The following is a 24,024-nucleotide window of genomic DNA, read 5'->3' on the forward strand; positions in this document are numbered from 1 at the left end:
TAACGGGGGGAAAAACACTGAAAAAATTGAACGCTGCGCCCAGTGCTCGTAGAAACATTACACGTGGGAGTTGTGACGGGAAAGACAGTGCCCATGATGTTCTTATGAGCAGCCTCTCGTTTCCTCTGTATGCTCGTATATCAAAATTTGTCTCAAATCTCAAGATAAATATTTGCTCAAAATTTTACTCGTATCTCAAATCGTATGTCGAGTTATTACTGTATTACAATCCGGCATTAGAAGACTCGTGTTTATATGCCTGCATCTCCGTCTTTCTGCAGAGTTTGAAAAAGAAGGTTGAATTTCTTCAGAAATCTCTGAGCACTCCAACTAGAACGAACGAGGTGCTTAAACGGCTCGTTTTTGAGAGGTACAGTGTTCCCATTCCATCGCCGCGCCGTACATTTCAAGTTGAAGTTTAATTATTTTTTTCATTTATTTTTGGGACTCATTTGTTTTTTCGCTTTACCCTGTCAGCCCTGCTCCGGTGGTGCTGAAACCCCACCTCCACCGGCCCGTCGGTGGCGACGATGACATGGATCTCAATTTAACCTATGAAGTAAATACACCTGATGATACGGCCAAGAGACCAGTAAAAGTTCTGAGCAAAAAGACGCGCGTTGACCAGCCGTATGTATTTGTACATATTTTGGGGTTTGGTCTTGGATTCACAGCTAAGTAACAGACTTGAATTGAAGTTGAAAATGCCTGATTTTGCCAGGTTGTCAGTTTCCATACAGAACGAGAAGGCTTCAACGTCAAGCAAGGTAACTTCAAGTAATGCTTCATAATTCTTAGAAATTCAGTGTTTTTTTTTACTTTTAAGATTTTTTTTCTGCCAGACCCAAAAGGAAGATTCAGATATGGATCCTTTTTTAAAGAGCTCACTCCTATTCAGAAAAAAGACTTTTGGCAGCATGCTGGAGCCTCAGAGAGAGTTTGGCACTGTACGTACCAAAGGACTTTTCATTTCAACGTTTTTGAGTCTAATTGGGATGGTGTAGTCGTTTGATCCGTTGCTTCTGATTTCAGGTGAAAAGTGGTTATGATGGATTAGGAGGTCGAACAAAATTCATCCAACCTGTATCCTTCATAATCGTCAAATTTCTTCATGTCATCATTTATTGGATTGGATTGGATAACTTTATTCATCCCGTATTCGGGAAATTTCATTGTGACAGTAGCAAGAACAGGCGTAGTTATAAGTTAAACAGTACAGTCACAAAGGCCGCAGAACAACAAAGCAAAAGCACAAAGTACAAAGCAAATCAAAGTAAATGGGAGCTTGTTTTAGTTTTGTCTTTGAGCTTTAAAGCGTTTAGTTTAGTTCTTTGCAATCAGCTTTCATCTCGATAAATACCATTTTGTTACAAAAGGTTTTTATTACTGAAATTCACTGTAAATGTAAAAAAAATGTTATTCTATAACCGCACCAAATTGGTGGATAACTAATTCTAAAATTCCATGTGGACGAAAAAAGTTTTTATTCAACGTCCTTCCATTAATTTATAAGGGGAAATGTGTAATACATTTCATTATTAAAAGTAAAGGCTACTTTGATTTGTGTTTTAACAAAGACTATGATTAGACAACTGATTCTTGTAGTGTGTCACACAGTGGATGGTTTGAGCACCACAGCATAGCATGGATATCTCAAATGATGAAGTGGAGAAGAAGAGATGATAAATGGTAATGTTCCTTAACCCAACACTACACTTTAGTCACCATTAGCAGAGATTCGCCCTCTCGTGAAAATGAGAAGAAAAAAAGTGAGCAAACCTCCGCCCAAGAAGATATTGTGCATGACAATGGACTGCTTTCTTGAGTGACCAATCTCATGAAAGAATGCAACAGTTCCATGAAATGACATGATTTCCCCTCATTTTGAACAAGTGCAACCTTTAAACTTTAAAAGTAGTGGTTTTACTACCCAATTGATTTTTTTTTTTGTAAATGCACATTTATTTTTTGTATGTGTTGTCTATTAAAGAATGTGTTTATTAAACGAGATCATGCGATTCACAAAGGTTAACTTGTAGATCTCCTTTGATTTAACATGTATTAATTGTCAACAGTGGTGGACCATCAGGGCCTTCAAGGGCTTTCTCTGCTGGCGTAAAAAATATCTGAATCACAGACTGATGTTAATTACATTTATAATTACAATTAAATAATCCTGGACTTTCGCAAACAGTACAGATCTGGCCCCACTCCTCATAAATGGAGTATGTGTAGACAGGGTCCAGTCCTTCAAATTCCTGGGGGTCCACGTCACGGACAAGCTCTCCTGGTCTACCAGTGGTGAAGACGGCCCAGAAACTACTCCATTTCCTGAGGGTACTCGGAAGGAACAACTTGGACACTGAGCTTCTGGTAACCTTCTATACAGCCACTGTGGAGAGCATCCTGGCATACTGCATTACAGTGTGGTATGCTGGAAGCACAGCAGCAGACAAAAAGGCCATGCAGAGAGTGATTAACACTGCCCAGAAGATCGTCGGCTGCTCTCTGCCCTCACTGGAAGACATTGCCTGCCCTCGTTACCTCAGCAGAGCCGGGAACATTGTCGGGGACCCATACCACCCTGGTCACAACCTGTTCCACCTGCTGCCCTCTGGCAGACGCTACAGGTCTCAAAAAGTACGGACAAATAGGCTTAAGGATAGTTTTTTTCCCACAGCCATCAGGACTCTGAACTTGCGGTAGCACGACACACAATCCCTTCTGTGTAATAACTTCGGGGTGAGGTAACATGAAGGATGTTGGGCGGTGATCTGCCTCCTACTGGCTGACTGAAGGTAAGTGAGGAGACAGTGAGAGGTGAGTGATCTGTTTTTTTTCCTTTGTTGGCATCTGCGAGGCAAACTTTTTTTGCAGTCGCCGGGATTTGGTTGCGCTCGGGGGGTGATGCAATGTATCCATCACAGCAGAATGCCAACGAGTCTGAAATTATCACTTATTTGGGCCTTTTGCCGGGAAAGCGCACCTTGTGGAGAAGCACTACCAATTAAGACTTTCAGTATTAGCTTCGATGACGATAGAAAACAAGGAGCAAAGAAAGGATGGCTTTTGTGTACAAATATAAACGATTTTTGGGGTGAGTGAAATGTGGCTATATTCCTAAATAATATTTAAATTATGTGAAGTTATTATTGGTGCTTTTTATGTGTCGCAGCTGTAGCTGCAGTAAAGGTTTTATAGCCATAAAATATTTGAGGGTTGGATTGATTCAGACGTAGCAATACTGAAGGTGTACATGTAAATGCACAAAAAATACTACATTGCTTTCATTATAACGTATTTCTAATACACGGTATTATGAAAACAATGTATTTTGGGGGTTTCTAATTTTAATAGGCACGGCCGAGGTCAGAGTTCAAATCGCCGCCACTATTCTTCAAAATGGCAGATGAGACAGGAGCCAGTATGCCAGCTGACTGCAGAGCAGCTCAGAAGTGAAGATTTACCAAAGAAAGACCTGATAAAGTTCTTACAGGACAATGCACCACATTCGGTACGTTGTCATTTGAAGATTTCGAGGCCACAGTTCTCATTTTAAGAGTGCTTTTTGACGGGAGCATGCTTCGATCGCGTGCTATAGCCCCACGTGGATGGAGATCGAAAAATGTTTGCAAACAAATTGGCTACATTGCGTTACTTCTAGTTCTTTATGTTTAAAAAGAAATCATTCCATTGTGTATTTCAGTTCCTCAACGAGCAGAGACTGCTGGGAAAACGTCAAGAATGTGGCCAAAACAACAAAAAGGAGCAACTTGTCGACGCCTATAACGAGCCGTTTGTCATCAACGTGAGTCATTTTTTTAATAGTTTCCCTTATCAATACTACTGCGATAATTAAATGTCAGTGTTCAGTGTTCAAGGCATTGCTCAATTAGCGTGTTTTTCATTATAATACATTCAAATTTTGAATGAAATGATTTTTAATAATTTATGTATCGCAGCTGTAGCTGCAGTTAAGGTTTTAAAGCCATAAAATAGTTATTGAGGGTTGGATTGATTAAGGCGTAGCACGGCCTGCCACAATTCTCAAATTGTTTATTGAGGTAATGAAAAGGATAGATATAACTTCCAATCACATCATTTCAGAAGTCACTGTGGTCCAGTGGCAAAGACAATGGGTCAGAACTTCAGGTGGGCTCAAGTTCAAATCAGGAGTGAGTTCAATTCCACTCTTTGCAATTCTCAAATTGTTTATTGAGGTAATGAAAAGGATAGATATAACTTCCAATCACATCTTTTCACAAGTCACTGTGGTCCAGTGGCAAAGACAATGGGTCAGAACTTCAGGTGGGCTCAAGTTCAAATCAGGAGTGAGTTCAATTCCACTCTTTGCAATTCTCAAATTGTTTGTTTAGGTAATGAAAAGGATAAATATAACTTCCAATCATGTATAGGCGGGCCGCCTCGTGGTGTAGTGGGTAAGTCACCTGCCTACGACGTGGGTGTCGAGGGTTCACGTCCCGGTGTCGCCAGTCAACGACTGTATGGTGTCGGCAGTCGGCCGCAGGCCGACTGTCGAACACCACCAGGGATCCCCCCTCCCAACTGTCTTCCGGTCCTTCGGCTGACCGGAAATATTGTTTTGCTGAAAAAAATGACTAAGTCTTTATTTGAATGAAAAAAGGATTACCCATTTACTGAACTACTAGTGTAGTGATTAGTCAAACGAGAGCGGGATTCGAACCCCCATTTCCCACATGGCAGTCAAATCCACTAACTTGAGGTCTGTCTGACCCATTGTCTTTGCCACTGGACCACAGTGACTTCTGAAATGAGATGATTGGAAGTTATATTTATCATTTTCATCACCTCAATAAACAATTTGAGAGTTGCAAAGAGTGGACTTGAACTCACTCCAGATATGAACTTAACTTCAATTTCAACCCATTGTCTTTGCCACTGGACCACAGTGACTTCTGAAATGAGATGATTGGAAGTTATATTTATCATTTTCATCACCTCAATAAACAATTTGAGATTTGCAAAGAGTGGACTTGAACTCACTCCAGATTTGAACTTGTGTCCAACTCCAATTTCAACCCATTGTTCTTGCCACTGGACCACAGTGTCTTCTGAAATGATGTGATTGGAAGTTATATTTATCCTTTTCATTACCTCGATAAACAATTTGAGAATTGCGTCGACAATGGGCATAACCATGCCCATATTGTCGCCATATTGAATGTGGAAAAAATGGTGGCTTGCTTACGAGGTATTCAGCTGCTCGGCCGCGCAAATTATTATTGATGCTTTTTTTATTTTATGTGTCGCAGCTGTAGCTGCAGTTAAGGTTTTAAAGCCATAAAATAGTTATTGAGGGTTGGATTGATTAAGGCGTAGCACGGCCTGCCACTGGTTTTCAACTGTAAACCAAGTCCAAGAATAAAGCTGTATTTTTTTCTCTGCTCTTGTTTGTTTTGTGCTTTCTCCAGCAGAGGGCGACAAAACTTTCCTTAATATGGGGAGCGCAGAAGGCTCAATTTTGGGAAGCTTTTTCTGGTTAAAATATGTTCAGTGTGTGAGCATCATAACGACAAAAAAGTAACAATTTCTCGTCATTTCCTTTGACAAAAGCTAGTGTTATGTGTGAAGAACTCGGTAACAAAACGTTTTTGCTTGAACAAGTTCAAATACTTTGTTTCAATGACAGACAGTTTGAATCACAAATGCACAATGTTTTTTTCCAAACAACATTCAGAGTAAATAGTGGTATAAAAAAAAATCACTCCAGGGCCAAAATTACAGCACAAATCCATGCAGTGCTTTTGAATCCAGTACATAATATTCATAATCAGGTACACATCGTCCTGTGGATGAAAGTTCTTGTTTTTCCTTGGCAATGTGTCCCAAGGTAACTTTGCATTAAGTGTGCATCCTTGAATGGCAGTAAAATAATAAATAAGCATGCCTTATACCACTTGGCTTTTTTTTTCTTCACAAAAAGTTGGGCTTGGCATTAGGGTGAAATTTCAGGATGGCTAAGAATTGACTTTTCCCCTTGTTTGATTTTTGCTGACAATTTATTAAAAGTGCCTTTCTATTCCGGGCAAAGGATCAAACACTGCACTGTGAAGGAAACCACCACTGAGACTTACATGTTGTCAGTAGTTGGCACAGCGATAAAAATGAAGAGATGTCCTTTTAAAAATAAACCACTTTTGAAGTCTGCATTTAGAGAAAAGTCAAGTCATGCAAAATGTATTGAAAAACTGAATCGTTGGACTTGTGTGTTTGCAAGTAAAGAGGTCAAAACAAGTTGACACCCATTATGAGGCTTAGAGTGCATAAGTTCATCCTGAAAGTTCACCTTAAAGCCAAATTTCTTCTGTCTGCAGTGTACAAAATAAAAAAGTGTTATTTCAAGTTCCTCTGCAATGTTTTCAGCCAAGTTCTTGAGAGGATTGTTTTAAGTTTTGTCATTTCCTTCAAGGTGAGCTCTCGTTTTTCTTTTTGTTCATCAGCTCAGAGTTAAATAGCGACAAGGGAAATCAGGATCATCGCTGGTGTCGTACCGAGAGGAAAGATCACTCGCCGACTGGTCGAGATAAATGTTGTTGTTTTTTTTCTTTGCCTACCTTTCTAAATCATGTCAATAAGAGCGCTTGTGATGTCATGTGTTGGATTGTTTTTCTTTGGAGTCATCACTGCGATCGGTCTGGCTCAATCTTTGACTCGCCGTTCTGTTTGTCATTGGATTTTTGCGAGAGGTGCGTAGAGACCGTCGCCGCCTGCACCACGGCTTTGAAGCTGCGCTTCCGCTTCTGCACGTTCTGCTCCGGGTGGAAGATGATGACGTAGACTTTGGGGACATAGAGCATGCCGAGAGACACCGTGGCGCTCAGGCTCATGGATACTGTCAAAGTAGTGGTCTGGATGAACATCTGGAAAAGAACCAGGGACAGGTTAAAAAAAAAACTATATATTGTATATATAGATACATATAGATATATATATATCTATATGTATCTATACATATAGATTGGATTGGATAACTTTATTCATCCCGTATTCGGGAAATTTCGTTGTCACAGTAGCAAGAGGGTGATGTATATCTATATGTATCTATACGTAGATATATAGATTTTTTAACCTATATATATATATATATATACATACATATATACACATACACACATATATATACATATATATATACATACATATACATATATATATATACATACATATACATATATATACATATATATACATACATATATACGTATATATACATATATATACATATATATACATATACACATACATATATATATACACATATACATATATATATATATATACACATCTATACATATATATATATACATAACATATACATATATATACACATATATATACATATACACACACATATATATACATACATATATACATATACACATATTGAGCAAAAGAGGTTTTCCAATTTGCCGATTTTGAGCGACATCCACTCTCAGGCCAACAGCAATAATGAAAGTTGACTTCCCCTGAGATGGACTCCACTGAATTATGAACTCATTATTCAGGCAAAATGTGCTGCGTATAAATAAAACAACACATGTGACATCAATAAGATATATTTATGGCATAAATAAGTCATAAATTGTATGCACACGTCTTCAGAACTATTTCTGGTTTAATATCCGTTACTTTATCAGATCATCCATGCTTTTTATCAGTCAAACTCAATGCCCCCCCCCCCCCCCCCCCCACACACACACACACATACACACACGCACCCTACCCTCCTGCTTCTAACATATGGATGAGAATCATTTGCTTATTGCCTAAGGCAAGCTGTTAGAAAGCCTCAGAAATGGTGAATGGTGCCTACGTGTATAACCGCAGGAGTGCAGACAGGTAGAAGCCTCCACTTTTCTACATGTTGGGAGGATAAATACTTTGAGACATACAAAAGTCTATATTTAGAACCCTTTTTTGAGTGATGATTTATTGAAATGGTGTTGAACCAAAAGGGCTCGTGTCCATCTCTCGGTTCATGTGACCTATTTTCCTCCTCTACTCCTTTCCTTATTTCTCTTTATTCCTATTTAGAGGAGATGAAAAGATTCTGAAAGCACTGCAGGCTTCAATTGTTTCGGCCTCGCTGGTTTATAATGCATTGCGCCATTATTCAAAGCATATGTGATTTTTTTTTTCAGTATTTTTCCAACATTGCGTTCATTGGGACAAAAGAAATTGCCTTTAAGGTAGAGGAAATAAGACTATTTCAGTAGGAGGAGGGAGGGAGGATATTTTCTAAGTGTAACAGGAAGCATTCCTTAAACCAACAGCGTGTGGAATCTTTTATATTTTTCCTCGCTTCCATCATTCATTTTACTGTATTTTTTTTTATTTAGAAATAAGTAAACCTGGATAATTAAAAAAATACAAGTAGAGGGACACTGCATTTTTGTACAATGTAGGGGTAAATGGCAGTTTATGGGTTTTTACAGTGGACATATTTTTAGACATATTTATCGAGTAAAGTCTGCAGGAAAATATGCAGCATGATCAACAGCATGAAGATCTTTTCAGCCATTCAGCATAATATATTCTGCTTTTTGACATTTTAATATGTGTTGTTGGCCCAGAGGAGGGAGGATCTAACATTTTTAGTAGTGATTTGTGTTCCTTTTATAGGTGTTTTAGTGGGTTGAGCTAGTGGCATTACGATGGTTTTTAACGAAGTAACATGCTCATTTCTGTAGTCTCCCACTTTTTGACAGTGAGATGGAGCCAGTCAGTTATCAATACGATATTTTCTGCAATGCTATGTTAATGAATGGGCACCACTTTACATATCATCCGCCATATATTTTATTTAATACCGTCTTGCTTCAAATAATAGCTGCCAAAAATGTTTATAGCTGTGTTAAATTACTACAAGTTTGATTTGACTGCAGTACTGATTACGAGTGAATGTTAAGGTGGAAAAAACCCAAGGCTTAAACACAATTAAAATGATCGGTGCTTATTCAGAACCTTTTTAAAATGTTATCCAAACACGCTAGATTAGTAGATGGACTTTGGTGACCCCAAATGAGATAAGTCCAAATGACAGTACCAGTATTCTTTCCGCTAATTCCCCTCGGGGGTCAGACGCGCAACGCTAAACTGTTAAGCGGAATATGGCATGAAAGTTTGATTACATCAAGTGCCATAAAAAATCGGTTCGAGGGCCCATTCAGTGCTGTTTGCAGCTTAAATTTGAATTGGAATTAATGAATGAGTTAAATCCCTTGTATTAGTGTGAGGATTAAACTGTTGATTACAGTATATATTCAATAAAAAGATGCAAACTGTATCTATCTACTGTATATTTGGGGGGAATTTTTTCCCTTTACTGTACAACTAGGCTCTTAGTCATGGGGTCTATTTTCATTTTTCTTTACCATTCCAACCACAATTATGTTTATCACGAGCCATTCCCGAACACTGCACAACGTCATTTATGCTCACTAATGAATTTGCGTAAACATCAATGAAGGAAAGTATTGCTACTGTTCTTCCCATTGCTAAATTTATGTGATATGATGTTGTTGCACTTTACCACGGTAGGATATTAATATGCACTATCCAAATGTATTTTGTTTCCTTTTATAAAAGGGGTTCAACTTTTACTTCTAATATTTGGCAATTCGGCTCCTTTTGACCTTGCAAAATGATTAAACACAGTATATAAATGAAGTAGTAATAAATAGTAAGTATCATGTACAAAGTAAGGAGTATGATTAAACAAATTTACGTATACGCAGTAGTTTGAGCTTGCCATATATTAAGACTACATTAAATGTCAAAGACTCCCGAGCTGGCGTCTACCTGGATTTAATACAAAGCGTCGTAACGTTCATTTTAGGGTAGCGGAACATAATGCTGGGAACGTACCTTCTCAGTAGATTGCGCGGTGCCAAAGAAGATGGGTACAAAGGCCAGCCAGATAATACAGGTGGTGTACATGGTGAAGCCGATGGGCTTGGCCTCATTGAAGGTCTCGGGAACTCCTCTGCTCTTGATGGCGTAAACCGTGCAGGTGATCATCAGAACGATACTGTAGCTCAGACACAGGATGAGGGACAGATCGGACATGTCGCACTTGAGGACCCCTCGGGCTAACTCGGGATTCGGAGGCTTCTGCTCTTCGTAGTCGATGATGGTATGCGGGGGCATCACGCCGAACCAAATAAACACGCCGAGCACCTGAAAGACAGCAGCGCCGCGAGATGATTCTTCGCTGAAATGTTAGCGACCCTACACAAATTGCCGCACGTCTACCTGCACGGAGATGAGAATGAAGGTGATAATAAGCTGAGAAGTGGGACTGATGAACTTGGGGGGCGTGACCGACTTCTTCCCTTGTTCGAAAATGCGGTAGATCCGATTGGTTTTGGTCAGCATGGCGGCGTAACTGATGCACATGCCGAGCCCCAGGAGCAGCCGGCGGATGGCGCAAACGCCGATGCTGGGCTCGGCGATCATGAGGAAGGTGATCAGGTAAATGAGAAAGATGCCCGTCAGTAGCACGTAGCTGAGCTCTCTGCCAGAGGCTCGGACGATGGGGGTGTCATTGAACCGGACGAATGTGGCAATGACCCCCGTGGTGGCCAGGATGCCCAGGATTGCCAGGAAGACCGGGATGATGGCCCAGGGAGAACTCCACTCCAGCTTGATGATGGGCGTGGGCCTGCAACCGGTGCGGTTTTTGAGGGGTCTCATGTCGTAGGGGCACATGTCGCAGCTGAACTCGTCCAGGAGATACTGGTAGCCATCGCAGAGCTCGCAGTGCCAGCAGCAGGGAACGCCCTTGACCATTTTTTTGCGCTCGCCGGACTCGCACGGGAAGCTGCACACCGAATCGGGGATGTTGCGGTGTCCGCCTGACCACTGCATCTCCTCTGGCTAGGAGAGAAGTACGATTTTAGTATTCTGCTTGACATGTTATGGCTGCCAATCATACAATGTGACAGAATTTGTCAAATCGGCTAATAGCATTTGATTGTCCAAACAATTAACAGCATATCATCTTGAAATCAGCCTGCCCAAGATGGCGCCGTTCACGCGGCAGCCAGTGGCAGTAGCTCTGTCCACTCTTATATTTTTCGTGTTTTACAGCCCTTCTATCTTTTTTTTTAATTACATTTTAATATTTCTTAATACATTCCTTTTTACTTTACTTTGTACTTTATACTTTTTACTTTAATGTTTTTACAACTTTCCTTGTTCTGTTAGCCTGGCTTCTTTCCGCTACTTCTTTTTTTGGAACCATTCAGCCATGCCTACGCTGTCATACACATGGGACTAGCTGTTATAACACGCAGCAGAAGGAGCAACACCTCAATACCGCTGGAAATTCGGAGCTGGACAAAAGTGCCGGGAGAAGAAGCAACGCTTCTGACCAACCATTCCGGGATGAGATGGAAGAGCTGTCGGCGCTTACCAGGCCGGAAACGGAGTCGAGGAGTTCTACTCTGCTACTGTTGTCTTCAGCTCCAGACTACTGAGGAACAATGTGGATAAGCTTGGAAGAGTGACTCTGCATATTCTCTACCTCGGCCACAGTCTGCAGAAGTTCCCCATCTTGTGGAAGACTTGTGGTTCCAGTTTTTGTCCAACTTTACAACGTCTTTTTGAGTCTGTATCCGTCTTTGCTACCGCAACCAAGATGGCGCCGTTCAAGTGGCAGCCGGTGGCGGTAGCTCCGTCCACTCTTGCTCGTTTTTGTGTTTTTGCTGCTTTTCTGTCTTAATGATTTGATTTGGTGATTCTTTATGATCCCATTCACTTTGATTTGCTTTGTACTTTGTGCTTTTGCTTTGTTGTTCTGTCTAATCACCCTCTTGCTACTGTCACAATGAAATTTCCCGAATACGGGATGAATAAAGTTGTCCAAGTGCAATCCAAATTCATATCATCTTTGATTTACACTTTTGCTATCCATGTATACAAAGTGCAGGTCTAAATTTAAACGTTTCATTCTTTGGGGCATTACTTCTCTGCAAACCCAACTAGCAAAAGATAATCATCTCTCAATAAGTATGTTCTTGTTGTGAAAAAAACAAAACAAATATTTACATTTAGTCGGAGGTGGTTTGTCCATTGACCAATGTCTTTATATCCAGGATTACTGACATTGGAAAGCTGGTACTGGAAGATGTCATAGCGACCGGGCGCGTCTCCATTTTCGTTGAACATCACGCCCGTTCCCGCACTGCCTGTTGGAGGGAAATAGCATTTTATCAGATACTATGTAATGTACAAACTCGCAAAAGATACACCCACGTGCTACTGAATAAGCTAATGCTGGCTTTTTGTGCCATATTGTGAAAGCTAAGTGCACGATGTGCTTTATTGAAGGCTTTCGTGCACTTCAACAGCCTTTCTTTGTATACTTTGCTCCGTTGCCCTAACGTGATTGGATGTTCCCTTCAGTTAGTTGCCTGTAGGCGAACAATAAAGAAAAAAAACCATTCATACATGCCAAGGTCATCCCGCAAGAAACGAGCAGTACAGACGCTTTCATGAAATACGTTTTTCCTTTTGCAAAACTGTGACTCTTTACTTGAAAACGGTTGAAAAGCATCGAACATGGAGGCCGCCGCAGGGACGTACAGTGTTCTTGTTGAGTTCTATACATTATCAGATACATCTCAAGGTCCACTGACTTCCTTTTGCTAACTGTTTTCCCTTATTATTGCTCCATCCTAAGACCAATCATTTGTTTGTGAGCATTACACAAGAAGAGTCAGAAAAAAAAGTACCGTTGAAATTGACGGATCGAATGTATTGGAGGAGCATGCGTCCCTCCACGGGGTCCATCTTGTCGCAAACGCCCATGGAGCCGGGGCACAGGTCCAGGTGCATGCTGTGCAAGGCATGAGCCATGGCGTACACGGCATCGATCACAAACTGTACTTTCCCCTCCTGCTCGTACTGAGAATCTCGACTTATTCTTTCCTCACCTAGAAAAACCACAGGCAAAAGTGTTCCTCAAAAAGCGACATTTGAAATTCTCAGACTTAAAACTCACCAGTACATTTCCTTCTGTCGGCTTCGTATTTAATGCCCGGCCGTGTCAGTTTGCACTTGAAGTCATCCTCCCAAAATTCGGCAAACCAAATGTTTCTTCTGTTGTTTTCCAGGGATCTTGAGGTGAAGTACTCATCAAATCCTTAAGGGATTTGAAAAGTTCATATTCAATGTGAAAAATAAAATATATGTAAACTCCAATCTTTTAATAGTGATTTCAGTGTACAGTGGTACCTCGTCATACGACCGCTTGTCATACAAAATTCTCGTCTTACGGCGGAAATTTCGATCGAATAATTCGCCCGTCATGCGATCAAAATTTCGTGATGCGACCAAGCCAGGTCTTTTTTGCATATCTTTCGTGTATAACAATATTTACGAGCACGGAACGATTAATTCGGACGAGTTTCTCCTAAGACCAGGAAACGCACAACGCGCATGCGCAGGCAAAAAGAGGGCTTTCTGGGTAATGAAGTATACTCGTGCACACAACACCCATAGGCAATGGCAACCTTTCTCAGAATAAAACTTCATTACCCACAATCAATACGTGGGTAAGCTCAACTATTGTATTTCCTGTTATTCTTTCTAAGGAAAGAAGCTCCCGCGATCGTTCTTTAAAGACTATTTCTCGTTGGCAAGTGGTCGTGCGTTATCCTATTGTGAGGACATTTGTGTGAATCATTTTGGGAATATTTTGAAGGCAATACAACAGCAAACAGCCCATCGATAGCGAACGTGAGCGTGGAGGCGTGGCAAACCGCCAACCCGGAAAACGAAGGTAACAAAAGATTACAACAAAATTAGAATTCAGTTTTGTGTAAAGTTACATTAAACGTATGTTTGAGTGTCTGTATATATTAATCCAAGTTAATTTAAATTTGTTTGTTCCGTTTACGAGTGCGTTGTCGTGGAAAAAAAACGGATTAAGCTCGTATCTCGAGGTACCACTGTATTATTACCATATCGTTAAAAATATTGCTATTTTGATTTAAAAAATATTTTATATAGTATATATACACATACATATACACATTTTGTATATATACATATATATATGTATATACGTACAGTGGTACCTCGAGATACGAGCTTAATCCGTTCCGTGACTGAGCTCGTATGACAAGTTACTCGTAACTCGAGGTAAAGTTTCCCATTGAAATGAATGGGAAACAAATTAATTCGTTCCAACTCTCTGAAAAAAACACCAGAAACAGGATATTGGATTGAAAAAAAAGTTTTATTTCTTATAATTCGCCATATATTGACAAAGTAATAAATAACGAGTGGTTTAATAGAAATAAAGTGTTTAATCTAACTAAAATTGGGCAGATTTCGCCGAGGGGAGAGGGGCACAAAAGGGGCGGGGGGCTTCGTTTTTTTTCTTCCACAAAACGCACTCGTAAACGGAACAAACACTCCACCCTCACGTTCGCTATCGATGGGCTGTTTGCTGTCGTACTATTCCCTTCAAAATATTCCGAAAATGATGCACACAAATGTCCTCACAATCGAATAACGCACGACGAGCAGCAGTCTTTTATCAGCGATCGCGCCGCTGCTCATGTTGTTGTTGTTGTTGGGCCACCTCAGGCGCTTGAGGATTACCCTCAGCAGCGCTAGAGCTGTCACTGGAACGCGGATTAGTTCATCCAGGGGGTAGCCGGAGGTGTGGGGCAGTGCGAATATCTCCGGCTGGATGAAAAACGTAGGGCGCCACGTTCCTGGGTGGCAGCTCTGGGTGGTTTTGTTGGATTCGCATGGAAGCTTCGGGGCCGCTGGCTAGCGGCTCCTTTTAGCTTGTAGCATCTGTGTTCGCATCCCCTCGAACGGCGCCTAATGCCATTGCCTGTCGGCGTTGTGCGCACGAGTATACTTCATTACCCAGAAAGCCCTCTTTTCACCGCGCATGCGCGTTGTGCGTTTCCTGGTCTGAATAGCTCATCCGGTGCTCGTAAATATTGTTATACACGAAAGATATGCCAAAAAAAATGCCATGGCAACCTGGCTTGGTCGCATCACGAAACTTTGACCGCATCACGGGCGAATTATTCGATCGAAATTTCCCCCGTAAGACGAGCATTCCGTATGACGAACGGTCGTATGACGAGGTACCACTGTATATATATATATGTATGTGTGTATATATGTATATACGTATATATATATATATATATATATATATATATACACACACATGTATATATGTATGTGTATATATATGTACATATATATATATATATATATAAATTAATTGCAGCAATAACTATTTTTTTCAGTTGATTTCTTTATATATATATATATATATATATATATTTTTTTTTTTAAGAAATCAACTGAAAAAAATAGTTATTGCTGATATATATATATATATATATATATATAAAGAAATTAACTGAAAAAAATAGTTATTGCTGCAATTAATTTTTGATTTTATAGCTGGGACAGGCTCCAGCACACAAATGAATATTAGCTAAATTATTCATTTTAATTTGACGGTATTTGCTTTATGTCATTTTATCGATGCTGTGTGCTATATTTCAGATATTCACTTTTAGTTTCAATAAAGAGTGCATATTTCTGTCTTTCACATACCATCAATGGAGGCTCTTTTTGGCAAGATAGTAACAGCCCCCTCCGCCACCTCCTCCTGGTCTTGGATGGGAGAGTTCTTGGCCCCCCAGCTGTCGGAGCCAACAAATAGAAAGTGCCCGGTCAAATTGGCCTTTTTGGCAGCTTGTAAAACTCGCCTGGAAACAAACAAAAACAAAACCAGATTGGATGGCATTTCTAATTCCTTTGTTCAATTTATGGGACCATAAAGCACAAGCAAATCCAGTACATCTTCAATAATATGTTGCTTAGAAAAAAATATATAAACTTAAATATAACTTTATCTGCCTCACTTCTCATTCCAATTAGCCCATTACTTTGCAATCTGAATTAATCAGACACCGTGACATTTTCCTTTGCGCCATAAAAATGAAAGATTTAATTAAGATACATTTTGTAAGTAATTGCTTCAGGGCTAATCAAACCCATTATCTTCATACTAATGCAGTAGCCAATCCAAATCCCTTGAGTTCTCCTCTGTCGTGATTTGATTCTGAAATATATATTTTTTTCACTTCAAATGATGCTTTCACTGATTGTTTCAATTCAATTTATTCCCACCCATAATTATTATCAATACTGAAGTCCTACATTTCATAACGCTGTATAACCAATTCCCTTGATCTTTTAAAAGTAGGCATTTCATCAGTTTATCAAACCCATCTTTCAAATGCATCTGCACTGGACCATATGTCACCATGAAGATGAATAATATTTCCACTGAACTCACTTGATGTCGTCCTCATTGGCAAAGATGATGACTCCGCGAGCGTTCGATGTCTCCATCAGTCTTTTGATGATCTTTTCAAACTCCCCTGGTCTGGGCTCTCTGGGAATTTTGATTGACTGTGCAATACACAGCCCCCCTATGTTGCACAGACAAAATGTTATGAAATACCCAAGTGTGTGTGCATAAACATATATACACACAGTGTATTCCTTTATTATTTTTTCCAGTATACTGTCAAAAGTCAAGTTTGAAATTATTAAGACCGCATCACTATGAATTGCCTTGACAGACAAAAAATATATATAAAAAAATACAGTATACATATTTAGAGCACTTTAAGACAACTCCTTTTCTTTTCAAATCAAACCTTACTTTTTATTAGATCATATGTTTTTATAATGTGATATGTACCTCTTTAAACATAAACCTAGACTATAAAATGTTATGGCATTAACTGCAAACTGTTTTCCACTCGTGACTGTCTAAAAATATAGACTTAACATTTGCTATATATTTTGTTATTCAGGTATGGTTTTTACTCGGATGCTCTCACTCACTGAACAAAACATTTTTCTTAAGTGAAAAAAAAGCTCTATAAAAATATGTGTCAAAGTGGCAGCCCGGGGGCCAAATCTGGCCCACCGCATCATTTTGTGTGGCCCGGGAAAGTAAATCATGAGTGGCGACTTTCTGTTTTAGGATCAAATTAAAATGAAGAGTATAGATGTATATTACATTTCCTGATTTTCCCCCTTTTAAATCAATAATTGTAATTTTTTAATCCATTTTTTCTGTGTTTTTAATTCAAAAATCATTTTGTGAAATCTAAAAATATATATAAAAAAGCTAAAATAAACATTGTTTTAGATCTATAAAAACTGAATATTCAGGGCTCTTTTAATCCATTTATGAAAAAAATCTAAATATTATATCTAAAATGATACGGCCCACATGAAATCGAGTTGACGTTAACGCGGCCCGCGAACCAACCCGAGTCTGACACCCCTGCAGTAAGCCATATGTAATATTCACAACAAACTGGGGTGCTCAAGCCAGCACAGCCGAGTACAAGGCAAAAATAATGTTTTTTTTTACTACGCGTGGTTGGTTGAGTGCACGCGCGTGTATGTTTAGATATCAGGTATCTGAACTCTGATAACATCTCAGGAGCTGGGGGCTTTGCCCTGTGTGCTGAATATTGAATTAATATTAATGTGACTGCAGTGCAGACTCAAAAACACAACCTGCTTCTCTGGAGATCTGGAGGAAAGCATCAACTCCACTCTCTCCGTAGTTGCCCTCCGACGCCAACGTTGAGACGTAGTTCCAACCCATGGCTTTAACGATGTCCACCATGGCCTGGGCCTGGTAAGAATCAGGTGGTACCACGCGGGAGAAGAACTCGTACCGACTATTGTCACTCAATTCCGGCGCAGTGGAGGCATAGCTGATTTGGGGGATCTGGAACACACAAAATAAGATGCTGTTATCTTGTTCTGAAAGGGGTACCCCAGGGATCCATTTTAGAACAACTTTTGTTCTACTGTATGCCTAGAATGTTTGTCTGAATGTTTACATATTAAACATTGTCTTTTTAACCCAACATTAGGAGTTTTGATTAGAGATAAAACTAATTTCTAAAATAGTTAAAATGATTACATATGAACAATTTAGTTTGTAATCCAAAGTGACCTTTTTTATCTCTTTCATTGTGCATTATTTGGCTAGAGCGACAGTACTCAGGTGCGATTTATTGTCCGAAAAAACACACAAATTGATTCATGTGACGTCTTACCGAAAGATGACGGATACAGACTCAAAAGACGTAAAGTTGGACAAAAACTAGAACCACACAGGAAGTCTTCCACAAGATGGGGAACTTCTGCAGACTGTGACCAAGGTAGAGAATATGCAGTTTGTTTTGTGCAATCAATTGTATCTATAAATTAAGTGTCAAGGTCTTAAGGAAAACATGTTTGTGATGTACCTACTTTTATTTAAATAATTTTCCAGACTATAAATCGCACTATCCCCCCAAAAATGCAATTTGTAATCCAAAGTGACCTTTTTTATCTCTTTCATTGTGCATTATTTGGCTAGAGTGACAGTACTCAGGTGCGATTTATTGTCCGAAAAAACACACAAATTGATTTGTGTGACGTCTTACCGAAAGATGACAGACGACAAGGGATTAACATCCCAAAAGTGGACTATTATAGTGAGCATTTATCCCTTCATAACACTCACAAACTACACCATTGTACCGTGTGACCTGCCTTCGTTTGCGCTTAGGCAATGTAGGCATTTTAAAATACAGATGGTCCGAACCACAGCTGTAAAAGCATTCTTCGAATGGGAAAGTACACGAAAAGATTAATTCCAAGGTGTACTGCGTCTTTAATGATGTCATTTATGAGGACAGTTTGAAAAATTAAGCTTGCTAATGCCAGTGCCTATGTGTGGCTTAACCGTGGCCCCTCTGGAGCCAAATTTAAAAAAAAAGGTAGACACAAGGGGTTGCAAAGGGGGAAGAAGAGAGGAGCGGGAGAACCATTTCACAGATTATCTGCAAGGATTAGAGGGGTTTTAGTCAAATTACGTTAAGCACAGAGGGAGAGACAGAGATGAAGGGACTAGAAAAAGGTTAGCATTTCTCAGTTGTAAGCCATACAATAATTTAATTCTGCAGTGCAGTTTGCTGCTTTACGTTTAACCCCGCCGAGCGCAAGTTTACTGGCAGTAATCCATCCACTTCATTGGGGCTGACCTTTCAAAGGAAAACTGTTCAAGCATCGTGGTATAGTATCACAATATTGACACCCATTACCAAGTTGCTATATTTTAACGCGAGTATAGACTTTTCATTCCTTGTTGCAAAAGAATGCAGTATTTTTAATCAATACCTTCCTCCCGCCATTATTCTGAAACAGTTTAACCTTGCTTTCTTCTGTTTTTTTTTCATTTCATTTTCTGAGCTACTTTATCCTCACTAGGATCGCGAAGGGTGCCGGAGCCTATCCCAGCTGAGGCGGGGGACACCCTGAATAGGTTGCCAGCCAATATCAGGGGATAAGGAGTCAAACAACCATTCACACTCACACTCATACCTAGGGGCAATTTAGAGTGTCCAATCAGCCAACCATGCATGTCTATGGAATGTGGGAGGAAACCGAAGTACCCGGAGAAAACCCACGCAGGCAGGAGAACATGCAAACTCCACACAGGTGGACTGACCTGCTTACAGAAAAAATAATAGTCAGCAACATTCCGAACCATCACTTCCTACTAGCGCGTAACAAACAAATCCCAGCTAAATACATGTACGCATGGAGCACCATATTAACTGGGGTACGGCAAGATAAGTTTTTGTGTGAATGGTTATTGTACCACTAATTGGCACAAGTGTAGCGGAGGGTGCTGAAGCCCATCCCAGCTAAATACAGGCACCAGGTGGGGGCATCCCGTAGTGGTGCCAGCCAATCCCAGGGCAAAAGTAGATGGACAACCATTCACACTCACACCTAGGTTCAATTTCATACAAGTCAGTTTATACGTGTTTCCCGTATGTGATACGTTTTTTTGATCATTTCGAAATGTGTACACAGTATACAACTTTAAGGAGTTTTTTTTTATACAAGCGATCTTGTTTTACCCAATCCGGATCATCTCGGTAACTGGTAGCAGACGCAATTGTTGACTGTTAATATTGTCATGCTTTAAGCATGCCCATTCCCCTTTCACACATCCGCCTTTTCACTACATAATTTTAGCGCGTGAGCAAGCAATGTACCGCCGGTCAAGCTATCAGCGCCATACAACGACATCTACAGAATCTTGAATTTAGCGCATACTGATTGTGCACCCCGTCCACTTTGGAACATTTTTTTTAGACTTTTTTATTGCTTAATAAGGGGAATTGCAATCATTAATAAGGGGAGCATTGGTCGAGGTTGACAGGTATGCAATTTAGAATGTTCAACCAGCCTAATATACATGTTTATTGGGGGTGGGAGCGGAGTACCCAGAGAAAGCCCACACAGTGTATGCAATGGAGAGCATGGCACATATGGAGAGTCGGCAGAAACGCACCATTTAGCTAAATCTACTCCTCTCCTGCAAGACTACAAGTTGCTGTTATCCTGGAAGCAATGCCATCCTCTGGCCTGATGCTCTATTTTCAGCCCAGGGTCCTGAGCTGCTGAGAGGGGCTTAGTGAAGGTTGGGATCTATAATTCTGTAGTTAACATCTGCCCCGTGCGCAAGCTGCTGCTGCTGCTCCTTGGCGCCCAGAGAGCAGCGTCCTCATAAAGAATGCAAGCAGACCTCAGGAAAAAAGACATTCGAAAGGCACTCCATCCTTCAGCCTGGCAGAACTTTCCTCATTAGAAATGCAGTTTTTCCATCTCTTGGCATTTCTGGATTTGCAGCCTCAGTGCGGCTGTAATTCGATGATAACATGGCATCATGTGGGATTTAGATTTTGTGTCCTAACCTTGCTATGAGCAGTGTAATCATCACAGGTCAATCTACGGCACTAAGACAAAAAAAAGCTATGTAGCATAATAACCGGCGAGGGTCAACATCAACAGTACAGGTTAAATTTCAATGTTGGATTTTACTAGACTCTACTGTACTATACTGATGAACTCATTTTCTTTGAGAGGGATATGTGTAGTACCTCATTTCTCATTTGATCAAAATGGACAACACAAACTTTCTTCTTTGGAAACCTATTCAAATCTCATCCTTATGTTAACTTGCCACCTTAGCTCCACAGACTACGTGTTATGGTAGTTAGCAGAAGAGGGACATTGATCTCAAAAACATCCATAGACCATTTCAAATGGGGAGGGAAGATTGATTAGATTAGATTAAGACCAACCGTATGTATACATGTACATGTATATTTATGTATATACATGTATGTATATGTATGTACATATATTTCAGCAATACGCTTATTTATTTATTGATGTTTATGTATTTAAACATTTATTTATTTATTAACTTATTTATTACCTATTTATTTATGTCTAAAATGTATTTTCCTGTGTCTGTACTCTCACCCCCTTGCTACTGTTACAGTGAAATTTCCCAAATACAGGATTTTAAAGTTTTCTAATCTAATCATTTTAAATGGATTGGACGTCTATTGCCGTTAAGTGTTAGCAGAAGAAAATGTCATTATACAATTCCCAGATTAAAATGCACTAGAGCCACACTTGTCTTTATTCTTTTTTTTTCTTCAAGTGTAGCAATTGGTGTTGTTGTTTTGTTTTTTTCAAAATAGTGAGAGATAGTGCAGCAATTGGCATTGTTTATTTCTGTTTTTTTTTTCAAAATAGTGAGAGGTGTTAATGTTATAGAGAAGAAAAGTGTCTTACCGAAAAGAGCCTGAGCACATTGGCCACCATGATGGAGACCGAACTGCCCGAGGCGCCGATCACGCCGACCACCCTCTCCGGTTTGGGGATGATCGGGGGCTCTCCATTGGAGCAGCGCACATCGGACGTATCCTTTTGAATGAGGGCTTGGACAAACGTCAGCGACTGCTCCAGTGCGTAGGTGTCTCTGGAGCAGGTGTCCAGTATTCGGGCTCCCAGTGTAATATTGGGCAACAGATCTGGGTCGCTGTTGATCTGGTCTAGGGCGTACAGCATGGCTTCCAGTCGATGGATTCCCTTTTCCCTCTTAATATCGCCGCAGGCCACTCCTACCGGTCCCCGTGAATGGACTGGGAAAAGCCCCCCCAGCGTGATGTCGCCCTCAATTTTCAGGGACTGAGGCTGGATGCCTCGTTGGGCCCGGGAAGCAGGAAGACTCCCCAAAAGGAGCATGCAGAGTAATCCGGACGCTTTTCTGAGCCAGCTGCGGCGATAGGACCACAGGGCCTCCTCTGATGACATGGTGCCGACCAGCAGAGCTACTCGGAGCGTCGCACCTGTTCTTCTACCTTGCACACCTGTTGGGATATTCACATCATCGTCTCGTCCGATTCATCGGCTGTGCTGACTTTACACTTTCTGCGCCAGTTGGACAATGTCCCGCCTCATCGCTTAACACGCTGGATTTTTCTTGTTTAGTTGTCCCACATGGATGATTGTTTATTATTTGTTTACATGAGTATAATCCCCAGTGGTATCTAGATATATGCTCATATAGTAAAGAGACTCCCTAGACACTTCATTATCTACTGAAATCTAAAACTCGATATCGCAGTATCATCATTTGGATTTTTACGATCGTTGACACTGCCAGAGAGGAAATAATGTAACGAGCTTATTATTTTAGGTGTATGTGGTGCATTCCTTTTATAACTGCTCTGTGTTACGGAAAAAATGCTACAATAGTAAAAGGTTGTTTGATTAATTCTTATTTTTACTTGTATTGGTACAAATTATAAATGCAGTTTTTATGATTTTAGTGTATACCTGGTAACTCGTGTTTTATACCACAGCAAAATAGCTGCAATAATAAACATTGTTTGATTTATTTTTTCTTGTATTGATATAAATTACAAATGCAGTTTTTAATGAGGTTGTTAGCTGATCTCATTAGCATGCAAGGATGTGCTAATGTAGGGTCTAACAGTGAGGTGTTCATTCCTAGATGAGCTAGTTGTGACTTAATCACACCGTTTGTTAATTGTAACTTAATTGCATACGTCCAATATGTTTAATGATAGACATAAGATGGTTCAATCCTAATTTTCAAAGAGTCTGTAAGGGCAGTATGTGTGCATCTTGCATGGGCACTTGAAGGGTAAAATTCTCTTTTATCACCAGCAACTAAGAGCACATCATGGAAAACATTATAAATTTTGCAAACATCTTATGAAATGTTTCTATGCTGCATGGAAATAGAAAAGCTGTCCAAGATTAAAATGCATATTTTCTCAAATACGTCCATTTTTTTCCTCCAAAGAACATTTACAACCACATTAACATATTCATTCTAAGGTATCACCTGACCTGCGAAAATTGGATTTCCCCAAAGTGGAGCACATTTTTCAACAGGAGAGTACTGAAAATATAAAATATTCATGTGAAAACTTGAGCAATGTGAAATTCCAACAAATAAACATCACTCACCTGTTCATTCTTCATAGGCCAATCCTGATTTTATCCCTCACTCGCGCCCATTCCATGTTTTCTCCAACGTGGTATTTCGTCTCAGAGATAACACTTTCCTCTCGACACCAAAGACAGATGCTTTATCATCTCGAGCACACTCTAAAAACTTATAATTCATTCATTAAGCCTAAAAAGAAACCTAGCCTTTAGGGTAAGGTCTCGTGGCAGAGTTGAGGAAAAAGCGTGGGAGAGATTGGATAAAAATAAATAAATAAATTAAAAAGGGGGAATATCACAGCAGTGAGATTCTACAAATCACTGCTAAATCCCTTAAAAGCTCTCTGACACTCTGGCTGGTTCTTTTTCCTTCTGTGCGCGTCTCTGAGCGCCTGCTCCGCCCACCTCCTCTATTCGACTCACTCGCTCTGCTCAACCCTCTCTTCGCTCGGTCTCTCGAAGCACTAATGGTCACAGATTGGGATTATCATGCAGGCGACTGTGAAGAAGCCACGAGGTGGACTAGCCCACTTTTTTTTCCCATATAGCTGAACCAAATACAGG

General features: G+C 40.2%; 2 protein-coding genes across 4 annotated transcripts in view; one reads left to right on the forward strand and one right to left on the reverse strand.

Annotated features, from left to right (window-relative positions):
* The window catches only part of traip (TRAF-interacting protein), a 30,223-nt gene extending 28,195 nt beyond the window's left edge, over positions 1–2,028 (forward strand). For both annotated transcript variants that reach the window (XM_077602950.1, XM_077602949.1), the window contains exons 11-16: positions 282–370; positions 478–630; positions 722–767; positions 843–947; positions 1,033–1,083; positions 1,722–2,028. In XM_077602950.1, the coding sequence (XP_077459076.1) occupies positions 282–370; positions 478–630; positions 722–767; positions 843–947; positions 1,033–1,083; positions 1,722–1,829 (552 nt within the window). In that variant the 3' untranslated portion in view covers positions 1,830–2,028. The remainder of the gene's footprint in view (positions 1–281; positions 371–477; positions 631–721; positions 768–842; positions 948–1,032; positions 1,084–1,721) is intronic.
* Positions 2,029–4,378: 2,350 nt separating this feature from the next.
* Positions 4,379–24,007, reverse strand: grm6b (glutamate receptor, metabotropic 6b). 2 transcript variants are annotated; one of them, XM_077601923.1, is made up of 13 exons: positions 23,482–24,007; positions 23,362–23,413; positions 21,775–22,352; positions 17,635–17,851; positions 16,391–16,526; positions 15,643–15,797; positions 13,049–13,189; positions 12,780–12,980; positions 12,094–12,233; positions 10,297–10,920; positions 9,910–10,221; positions 5,026–6,902; positions 4,379–4,787 (listed from the first exon to the last, which is right to left on the reverse strand). In XM_077601923.1, the coding sequence occupies exons 1-12, from the start codon at positions 23,494–23,496 to the stop codon at positions 6,663–6,665; spliced, it is 2,811 nt and encodes a 936-aa protein (XP_077458049.1). In that variant the 5' UTR covers positions 23,497–24,007; the 3' UTR covers positions 4,379–4,787; positions 5,026–6,662. The 2 variants fall into 2 exon arrangements, with proteins under 2 accessions (XP_077458049.1, XP_077458050.1); XM_077601924.1 differs by lacking the exon at positions 23,362–23,413.
* Positions 24,008–24,024: the final 17 nt, after the last annotated feature.

The sequence above is a fragment of the Stigmatopora argus genome, chromosome 6, assembly GCF_051989625.1.
Source record: "Stigmatopora argus isolate UIUO_Sarg chromosome 6, RoL_Sarg_1.0, whole genome shotgun sequence".
Taxonomy (NCBI): domain Eukaryota; kingdom Metazoa; phylum Chordata; class Actinopteri; order Syngnathiformes; family Syngnathidae; genus Stigmatopora; species Stigmatopora argus.

Excerpts from the sequence above, each read along its gene's own strand:
- grm6b (XM_077601923.1), bottom strand. Across the intron at positions 12,981-13,048 it reads CGACAGAAGGAAATGTACTG|GTGAGGAAAGAATAAGTCGA; the intron begins GTGAGTTTTAAG and ends TGGTTTTTCTAG. Across the intron at positions 12,234-12,779 it reads TCGATCCGTCAATTTCAACG|GCAGTGCGGGAACGGGCGTG; the intron begins GTACTTTTTTTT and ends TCCCTCCAACAG.